This window comes from Saccostrea echinata, unplaced genomic scaffold (assembly GCF_033153115.1).
Source record: "Saccostrea echinata isolate AGI-Se365-2 ecotype Australia unplaced genomic scaffold, CSIRO_AGI_Sech_v1 ptg000043l, whole genome shotgun sequence".
Classification (NCBI taxonomy): domain Eukaryota; kingdom Metazoa; phylum Mollusca; class Bivalvia; order Ostreida; family Ostreidae; genus Saccostrea; species Saccostrea echinata.
The window spans coordinates 3,189,869-3,201,333 of NW_026889792.1; the positions used below are offsets into that span (position 1 = coordinate 3,189,869).

At 33.1% G+C, this 11,465-nt stretch overlaps 1 protein-coding gene across 1 annotated transcript; it reads right to left on the bottom strand.

Moving 5' to 3' along the window:
• Positions 1 to 2,780: 2,780 nt before the first annotated feature.
• On the bottom strand, positions 2,781 to 5,673 carry LOC133201213 (innexin unc-9-like). Its single transcript, XM_061337007.1, has 2 exons — positions 5,657 to 5,673; positions 2,781 to 4,176 (listed from the first exon to the last, which is right to left on the bottom strand). The coding sequence occupies exons 1-2, from the start codon at positions 5,671 to 5,673 to the stop codon at positions 2,781 to 2,783; spliced, it is 1,413 nt and encodes a 470-aa protein (XP_061192991.1).
• Positions 5,674 to 11,465: the final 5,792 nt, after the last annotated feature.

An 11,465-nucleotide genomic window follows, 5' to 3' on the forward strand; every position in this document is an offset into this window, starting at 1 on the left:
GATTTTTTTTAAAAGTTTTGTTGGACGAGTTTTATCACTTCATTTTCAGACATATTTAATGAGAAGTGCTACTGTTTTCATTAGCAGTTACAAAGTTCGAATTCATTTCAAGTTTTATCTTTAAAAAAAAAAACGTACAGTTCTTAGAAAATACCTGTATATAGAGATGAAGTCAGGACTAGTGGATCAAGAGAAATAGCGGTTTCTGCCAAAAATTGGAGTGAAAAGACAAAAAAAAAAAAAAAGCGTGTACGTGTGCAGAAAATTAAAATATGAGAAATCTATGCTCATAGATATGTATATGATATTTACCTTCACAAAGAAATGATTTCTTTAAGTAAGAACTTTTTCAGATTCTATTTCAATTCAAAATGAATGCTCTACTCAAGAAAATGACACGGCTTATTAAAGAAAGTAGTCATAACGTTCCTTCAAATCTCAAGAAACACATAAATAGGTCTTGGTTCTGTATTGGCGTTTTCCGTTTTATTAATTCTAGCCTACAATGCACGGTATTATGTATACTTACCGACCCTCTTTATTGATGGTTTGATAACAATCTGTTTATTGACGATCATAAAAGAACATGGAATAATGAGCAAGCTAATAACTGCACACCACTCAAAGGGTCCATAAAATTGAAAACATGTCATTTTGCTTCTTACTAACCAAACATCTTTTTAATTTGATTTTTTTATATGAGAGAATTCCTATAAAAAAAGATTTTTCCGACTAGGTTTTACTTTTTCCCCAACCGAGATGTATCATTTTGCAAGGAGACTTTTTAAAAACCTGTTTTTAATGTTCTTCAAGGGAATTTATTGAAGAAAGTATTTATCATCCTATTTGAAAACATCGGTATTTTATACATCTATACTAATTGGGGTGCCATGTTAATAGTCGCAAGGAGAAGGTGAACAGATGAAAGAAAGAATAAAAGGTGAAAGAGCTAGTATTTACTTTGTTAAGCTTTCAAAAACAAACTGAAGGATAAAAGTTCTAGTAGCCTTACAGTGATATATCCTGTAATTCTGCGTCTAACCCGATAGCAAAATTAATTGGCATACATATGTATTTTTCTCCTTAGCCTTGGCAATGATGTCTGCATTTGCAAAATATCATGGGTTTCATAAACCATTCCTGAAGAGCGGAGTATAGATATAGAATCGAATGTCAATAGAATTTAAAACAGGTTTCAGGCAACACAAATGCGTGATCATCTAGCAAGGTTCGCCAGCAAGTCATAATGGTGTGACATGCTGTCATATTGAAGGTCTTTCGATAATGAATTCTTGAAATATTAATATGTTTTATACCAGCACGTGTTACATTGTAAGTATATTATACAGATATTTTCTTGATTTGTTAACTTACAGCCTATTATTCATGTGCCTCTGATAAGAGAGGTAACTCTAATTTTAATGTATGTTAAATTACGTCTCTTTCAAGAGCGATTTCATTCAATTTCAACTTGAGCATGCATATTATTAGAGTAAAATAAAATTTTGGCAAACAATCATTTAAATGCAGATTGAAAGGATTTTTAAACAGTAAAAGATATCTTGTTTTGTAAAATCTGTTGGGGCTATTTTTGCAAATTTACCGGTTTTACATTTCAATGAAACAAGTAGGGATGTCAATTTTGTCAATAATTCATATTCGAATATTCAATGAAAGTATTCGAATATATTCGAATATTCGATAAAATAAATAAAATCTGGTATATTTTAAATATGCATCATCCTACTCTCATGAAAGGTTTAGCGTAGGTATTCTTATATTTGAAATACTTTTGTAGATGTACAATAAGGGATTCCATTTGATACTTGTCAATGTTTGAAATAAATAAGTTATTGATTTAAATGTTGAAAAGTATAATTTTAACAAATGATACATGTGTATTTATAGTAGCTCCAACTAATTAACCAGTCACCTTGCCAAAGGCAAGATAGTCGTATACTGTTCAGATTCCAATACGTGTAATTAATTACAATTATCAGCCTAATCAGAGATATGATTATAATCTTTGATACAATGATTTTAAAATATAAACAAACAATTCCATAGACAATTTTCCTAAGTAATCAACTAATTTCCCGATAATGAATATAAAATTCAGGATTATGTACAACCTGAGATAATCAAGTAATTTACACATTTATTCTGAAATTGAGCCCTTTACAATATTAATTACAGACTAATTCTATCGGACACTTATTTGAATGATCAATTAAATTTGTTTTGATTAAGTATACTGTTCATTTCGTTGTCCTCGATTCTAGATCCGATCGTATTTAACTAATAAAAATTATGAAAGTACGTTTTGTATTATATAAAGCATTATTGTTATAATTCTTCAACACCTTACTCAAAACAAAATAATTTAGTAGATCTATAAAAGATAAGAAAATAGTGAAAGTAATCGGGCGATCGAAATTGATCGCTAGTAAATTAAACAGGGATAATTCCAGAATTGTTCTAATCAAAATTTATTAATCACAGTACTTCTTTTTTAATGAAATCTGAAAAACACCGAATATTCGAATCTTATATTCATATTCGAATATCAACTCATCGAATGAATATTCGAATGTTCGAATATTCGTTGACATCCCTAGAAACAAGTAAACTTAATCTGGCATATTTTAGAATAGATGATAGTTTTCTGATGTTGGAAATAAAAAAAAATCTTAATATCGTAGTATTTGTTTTCTTTATATCAAAAGAAATTGTTGTGCATATTGCAAAACTTGCATATGTCTAGTTTGAACCATTAGCTTTCAAACAAAAGTTTCTTTTCTAAATCTGGCAACGAGGTCCCTTTCTGAACAGTAAGAGAGTGACCCAGTTCCGTCGACGTGTATCACTGTGTTATCGAATCTCACAACGCCAGTGGTCTGTGGAAATTTCTTGTTATTGTTTTTCTCGAAATTCGGATCGTTTTCCTCCAACTCTCTCTCCCGAAACTTCTCCCACAATTCCCTCATTACTTCCGTGACGACAACTGTGTTTGTCGTCTGCGCTAATAAGCGAAGAATAAATACGCCATCCTGTTTCAGATGATTGTAAAATCGTCTGATTGGAATTTTCATCGACTTTTCACCTCGACAATAAATGTCATTTATTGCAAGATACTTCTTCAAAAACGATCTGTTCGCGTGATGGGTGACAAATTTTCCAATGGATATAAATAGATTTAAGAAAGACAACAAGGAAAGAACAACGAGCCAACACCAAAGAAAAAGGAAGAACTTTTCATTGAAGATGTTGATAGGGATAACACATTGTATGGTATACCGATAAAACGTAAACATTCTTCTGATCTCCAGATCACATAATGTGACGATGGGGAACCGAGAAGTTCCGATATAATTCTCTTCACCTCTCAAAAACCGCATTACGACCTCATATCCATAGAAAGCAAACTCATTTCCAATGAATGCGTTCAAAAACCATAGATGACCGAAGGCAGTCAGAAAGTAAAGAGCTCGGACACCAATCTGAAGAGCAGGAAAGAAGTTACCATAATGTCTGCCTACACCAAGGTAACACAGACTCCCGAAACGTTCCCTTAACGAAGGAAGTGCACCAGCTCTGTAAGGCTGTACCTTGGCACAGTACAAGTCTATGTACTCAGTGAGTGTTCTAACCACGTCCTTTCGCCTTTCGTCACCATAAGGATCGGTGTCAATCAAACCGTACTGAAACTTCAGTTCATTTTCCATGAGAGTCTGATCGTCATCCAGTTGGTAAGATCTCGCCATCTCTATCAGCTTCTTCAGCTTCAATCCACTGGAGTTGGTGCATTGCTTCCAGACAAGTCTGGGTAGATAAAACAGAAACGCCATCATCAAGCACGTGACAGGAACGTACTGATAGTACTGAATTTGCATCTCTAGTTGTCGGATGTCGTAATCACTTGGAATAGTCCTATTCCAGGGAACAAAGTACATTTTCTCAACCCAGCATAGATGATTTGTATATATGACCTCCTCAGGAGTGAAGGTTACTGGACAAAAACACTTGACCGGAAATTTGAACCACTCTTCCGTGACGGATAGCATGACGTAGAAGAGGAGGAACATGTTTGTGTAGTAGTAGCTCATTCTGTCTATATAATTGTCGTCATAAAACGGGCGCTTGTAGACACCTGCCGGTCCCAAAATCTTCTCGAGGCTGAAACAAAGATATTAAAATTCATATTTAAGGAATCAAATCTCCCAAAATTATTTCGCCTCTAGAGATGATAAATGAAGAAGTTTTCGATTTGAATTGCTCAGTCCTAACACATCATCCAAAATTGGTGACTGATCTTAACATGGCTTATATATTACTCTATAAGTAGGACTGCATGCATAAAATATTGTTGGTCTACGACATTTTGGTAAAAAATCTTAAAATTAACATACATTTTGAAGCGTTTTGGTTTCCTACCCGATCCACCCGCCATTTTAGACGGTGTCAATGGTGTCAATCTACATTAAAGGTTTTATTGATTAACCACAATGAATCTGTTAGGTTGTCTTAATCAATTGTTATTGTGTAAACAAAGGTCAAAATACCCCTTCATTCACCCCTTCATTCATAAATACAATGCAGTCAGATCAAATCAAGACTGAAAAGGTTTTTATATCCATCTTAATGGACAGGAGAATAGAATGTTTAAAAGTCAGAATGGAAAAGGGGGACAATCAGGAGATCCCATCTCAATTCATTGTTGATCCCCCATTCACAATATGCAACAAAATCATTATCCTATCTAATGGATTATTGCAAAAAATAAATTACAAATTATATAGTATATTTCTTTTTTTTAAAAAAATAAGCACATTAAAATCACTGTGATTTGACAATGCGCTCAAATATCTGATGTCGCCCGCGTGGCGCAGTGGTTAGAGCATTTGCTCTAGAGTCGCGGTGTAAGGAGTTGATCCTTACGTCGCGGGTTTGAATCCCACTGCAGGACGTAGAGACCGGTCTTCCGGATGAGACCGTATAAATCGAGGTCCCCTCATGCTGGCATGGGACAAAAATGACCCCTCAGTACTGAAAGTGCCGAGTACATGTTTAACTTTGCAGCCCTTTGATTTTTTTTCTATGACCAATACTCATTTAAACTTTTTGATGTTTTTGTTGTATTACCTTTTCTTCCATGTACCAAAATCTAACGAAATAGATAGAAGCACTTATATTTCATTAAATGTGATGAATTCCATTATAGCTGATAAAGATATTCATTTCGACAAATTTTCTCATTTTTATCAATATTTTCATGAACTTTAAAGTAAACTTAGCTTCAGAAAACAAAAAAGCGCAAGTAGCCTATTCGCCAAATTTATATTTTTAAAGCATTAACTAGTGTCAGATACATATTCTGTAAGAAATCCAGAGATTTGTAAGCTTGTGTATTCTCTGTTTCCGAAATGATACTGTACGTAAAATATCATGAAATTAATTTAAAATGAAGAAAATGCGAATTTTAATATCTTAAATATCATCTTCTTGTGACCTTTTTTTGAGGTGAAAATGAGGAGATATTACTTTTGATCTAAACGTCATTTTATGCTTTATTTACAAACTATCAAAAACTTATCTTTTTATAAAGCTCTCCCTTGCAAAAACAGAGGTAAAAAGTGAATTTTTTACTAATACTTACCTTACTACTAAAGGCATCTTGCTTATTTCAAGATCGTGAATACGAATCAGTGAAATGTCGGTAGTTTTGTATTTAACGGAATATCAACTACTTGATCATTTAAAGTAAGAAATCAATGAAAGGGAACACTGGATATCTAAAAGTCGTATCTCCTTTGTTTTTAAATCTTTCTTTAAATGCTGCACTATCTCTCATATGATGAAATAGGGTTACAATGATTTATTCTAATTGTGAAGAATACTGTTAAAAAATTCAATGTAGGTGTAAGCATTCCCTTCGACCAGTCACATCCGCCTTGAGCTTTTGCCTCCATCAGACAAAGGGGGTAATCCATACGTTAAGAGATCAGTATGAAAAGCAATTTTGTATGACCATTCGACCCAAATAAAGGTTCTATTTGCAAAAAAAGTCTTTGTAACGACCATAGAATTTGTGAAGTATTTACAAAATAACAGATTGTTGATACCCTGTAACAACAACAACCTGTTGTGTCATCCATCAGTAGCTTGACTTGATTTGAACACCATATGCAGGTGAAAATGGCAGATAAGGGAAGTTGACAATGGAAAAGTTGAAGTCATCCGTCCATTTAAATTTGTACTAACTATAATATATATTCGTCTCGGTCGATACCCTGTTTCCCTGTATTTATATCCTTATTTTACTCTAAAAAACCAATAACTGTTTCAAATCACATGGTACATGTACTTATATATATTAAATGTTCAAAGAGAATTTGAGTATTACTATGTAAAATTAAATCTGATTGATTTCCCTTTTCCTAAAGTACAGATGTATCATACAAACTGTTCTAGACTACTTCTGCCTTCAACCGGATTGCTGTTGGATACTTTCCTTTGAGAGAGAGAGAGACAGAGAGAGAATTCGTTACTTTTATTATCACAAAATAATTGTTTCTAGGTATAGACAGAGCTTATCCTTAAACAGTGAAATGCTTGATTTAAATCTCTCAGAGAATTGCATCTATCTTTCAAATCATGCACACTTATTAATACCGGTACATACAATAGAATAAAATCTCACTGCAACTCAATTAAAGCAGTTGAAGATATAGGTAAAATTTATTACACCTACTATTATCTTTAATGAATTTAAAGATAGGTTCAGTTATTTGTAGATCAGTACAAATATTTGAAGATCGGTACTACAAGTTTTTCATTTTCATGTTTCATACATATCAGGAAATATACTCAGTTTTAAATGTTATTCAAATTACACATGTTGTATATAAAGTGCACTAGCCTGCATTTTACATTTTAAATGCATTTAAGACAGATGTCCCCAACATTTACCGACGCTATTTAGCAACAAGAAGTCTCTGACGAGACTGAAACTCTACTGGTTGTTCTTATAAAAGGAGGATAAAAGTAGCACTTGAACTTGAAACTTTGCAACAGCAATAAATAGAATAATGATCCTTGGTTAAGTCTCCTTTTGTTGCCAGATTTATTGCAATCAGACTAAAACTGTAGGAGGAGTAGCCTTTTAAAACAATTTTACAGAAATTTTGATTTAAGTAACCATGGCAACATCATTCAACAAATTCCAAAAAACAATAACATCAATTATGTTTCTCAGTCAAGTCTACTTGTATGCCACGTTATACTGAAATCAGACAAAAAGTGTAGGAGGAGTAGTTTTGAAAGTATTTCAAGAAAATTTCTATTTTTAGTAACCATGGCAACACTGTTCATCGAAATCCAAAACAGATACAGAGAATTATGTATCTTAGTGTAGTCTACTTGTGTGCTAAGTTATACTAAAATTAGACCAAAATTGTAGGAGGAGTAGCATTTTGAAGATATTTTAAGGAAATTTCTATTTTTAGTAACCATAGCAACACTGTTCATCGAAATCAAAAATCGATATATAGAATTATGTATCTTAGTGTAGTCTACTTGTTTGCCAGGTTATACTGAAATCGGACCAAAACTATAGGAGGAGTAGCGTTTTGAAAGTATTTCACAGAAATTTCTATCTTTAGTAACCATGGCAACACCGTTCACCAAAATCAAAAACTGATACACAAAATCATGTATCTTAGTATAGTCCAATTGTGTGCGAAGTTATATTGAAATCAGATCAAAACTGTAGGAGGAGTAGCGTTTTGAAAGTTTTTCACAGAAATTTCTATTTTTAGTAACCATGGCAACACCGTTCACCGAAATCAAAAACCGATACACAGAATTATGTCTCTTGGTATAGTGTACATGTGTGACAAGTTATACTGAAATCAGACCAAAACTGTAAACAAAAAAAACAAAAAAAAATAGCATTTTGAAAAATTCTTTACAGACTGACAGACAGACGGACGGACGACGGACAACTTACTATCGCATAAGCTATTCTGGTCTCTGACCAGTAGAGCTAACAAAGAGTACTATGTCTATAGATGAACTTATGTGCTCTTAAATACTGATAACATGTCCATATTAAAAGGAATAAATTACAAAACTATTATAAGGATCATGTGCATTACACAGGCATGATAAGAATTCTTTGATACAAATTATAATCTACTGCCGAATCCAATTAATGATCGATACCCATTGGAACAAGGACTGATGGAAAGCACAGAAAGAATCTTGGTGCAGGTGTACGTTCAATGGTTCAAGAAAACAGATAAGTGGGCTAGAATTTATAGAAGCAGAACAGTTTGATATTTCAAGTAGAAAAGACGAGAAGTCGAAGATCCTGATAAAAGATAAATAACGGGAGCACGTGAGGTGATCACGAGAGCTATTGTGTTCATATAGTATAAAGAATGAGAAACGTTAAGCATTAGAACCAACCAGACCAAAATTGATGTTTGCACTGCACGTGACAGAATAATAAAGTATTGTAGTATTGCAGTAGCGATGGCCCTAGACTACCATGGCATCGGTGTTATAAAGCTAGTTTGAGATGTAAGGTCATTTGCTTTCTTTAGTTGAAAATTCAACAGAACCGCTGAAGCGAAAAATACTGTTACTAGTAAGGTAAAAAAGGAGGGCCACTGTTATCTTAGATAGTAGGGGTGGCTTAAGGATCAGGATATGGGATTTAAAATGTGGCAACAATGAAAATGTTGTGTTAAATTTAAGTTGCATACATGATGTATAATCAAATGTTGCATACAAGAGTGCACAGATTAACTGATAGTGTATTGGTATATTCATGTATTTATAATGTGAACTGACAAACTATTCCACATTGATTTATAACTCATATGCATAACATGATACAGATATAAAATAAAAGATATTCCACATAGGCAAAATGTTATTGGTGTTACTTTCAAAATATTTTCATATGCTTAATGTGATGGACGTAGCTGTTAAAATAATTTGCATATGTTTGATATGATAGATAAAATGATTTAGGTGAAGATGACGAAGAGTGATCGATAAAAGAAAACAAAAAACAAAACAAAAACAACAACAACAACAACAAAAAAAAACACCAAACAACAATGCAAATCTGTGAACAAATTTAGCATAAAACAATGGCCTAGCAATTAGTACTGTAGATCAGCAAATTTTCGCGACACCTTATTTTTGCGAGATAGATATTTGGTATTTAAGATACCACAGAGTCTGAAACATCTGTTTCATATTTGGAAATATACCATAAAAAGAAGTTAATGGTAACATAACAACAAAACTTTATGATAAACGTGATGACTTCAACTTTTCTATCGTCAACTTCCCTTATTATGTAACCAAAAAAAAAAAAAAAAACCCTTATCACCTGCATATGGAGTTTATGTCCCCCAGTTGATTTGGTACACAAAAGCATGCTCTACGCACAGACAATTTCTAAAACGAGGCAAACTTTGAAAAACAACGATATCAACAGGTCGTTTAAAGTCAACATTTCGCAAGTTCTATGGTCGAAACAATGACCTTGTCAGCAAATGCAATCTATCATTAAGTCGAAAGCTGATTGACGTTTTTCAGTTAGTTCATTATTTACACACTAAATTGACGGCGGATTTGTCTGTTTGCCCGATCATGACAAGGAGCATACGGCGGGTGTGACGGGTCGACAGGGGATGCTTACTCCTCCATTGCACCTGATCCCACTTCTGATGTTTACTGAGGTCTGTGTTTGCTCTACTCCTGATCTGTATTGTTTCAATGGATTATTGAGCTTGATAACTTATCTCCATTTTTCATTTATAAGCGAGACAAAATTTTCACTAATTCTGATAATAATAAAAATATACGCGAGAACGAAAATACAGTTCACGAAAATAAAATGTTATTTACAATATGAAATATGTCAGACAAAATACGACACAGTGATAGGTTATATTTGCTAACAGTCATTATAAGGACCATAGGATTTATGAAATGTGACTTTAAGCGAGGTTGTTGAAATCCCTGAAATCAATTTGCCTGTCAGTAGCCTGCCTCGGTTTGAAAATTGATCGTACTCCGAGCAAGCTCTTGAGTATCAAATAAGTTGAGAGACATAAACACCATATACAGGTGATAGCGGAATTATTATTACAATGTACATAAATAAGGAAAGTTGGAAAGTTGACGATGGAAAAGCTGTAGACATCTCGTTTGTCATACAGTTGTTACTTGGCCCTTCTCGTCAACAGTCGTATAAACATCCAAATATGAAAAAGATGCGGCAGACTCTGTGGTGTTTTTTATTTTGAGTTCACTGGGATATACCGAGTCGATATATGAATGGAAGGAATCATTGTCAATTGATAAAACGTCTTCGATATATATGAATGTGGAGTTGAAGGCCATAGCATATGTTTTCTTCTTCTCATGTTTTTAAATAACTTCTGATTCATAGGAATATAAAAAAGGTCGGCTCAAAAGAGCATGCAAAGTCTGTAATTTTCATTGGTCTTGTACATGTCTAGTTATGACAGGAACTGGTATAACTTTAATTTGTTTATAGCTAGAGTTACATAAAATAATAAAATATTGAAATATTGTAGATGTTTGTAAATGCGGTATATTGAAGGTATTTGGTATACTAGGTGCGCTTTAACTCTTTCCGAGTTTCATTTTTTATATTGAAGAAGCAGTTGTCTATATCATTCTTGATACTCTTGAGTATCAAATAAGTTGAGAGACATAAACACCATATACAGGTGATAGCGGAATTATTATTACAATGTACATAAATAAGGAAAGTTGGAAAGTTGACGATGGAAAAGCTGTAGACATCTCGTTTGTCATACAGTTGTTACTTGGCCCTTCTCGTCAACAGTCGTATAAACATCCAAATATGAAAAAGATGCGGCAGACTCTGTGGTGTTTTTTATTTTGAGTTCACTGGGATATACCGAGTCGATATATGAATGGAAGGAATTATTGTCAATTGATAAAACGTCTTCGATATATATGAATGTGGAGTTGAAGGCCATAGCATATGTTTTCTTCTTCTCATGTTTTTAAATAACTTCTGATTCATAGGAATATAAAAAAGGTCGGCTCAAAAGAGCATGCAAAGTCTGTAATTTTCATTGGTCTTGTACATGTCTAGTTATGACAGGAACTGGTATAACTTTAATTTGTTTATAGCTAGAGTTACATAAAATAATAAAATATTGAAATATTGTAGATGTTTGTAAATGCGGTATATTGAAGGTATTTGGTATACTAGGTGCGCTTTAACTCTTTCCGAGTTTCATTTTTTATATTGAAGAAGCAGTTGTCTATATCACAAAACCTTAATTTTAATTTTTCGTGAGAAATGGTCGTATAAATCGTAGAAAAGTCATAAGATGTGATGTTAGTAACTTTTGAAAAATTGGTGTTTAAATTTTCTAAAAGTT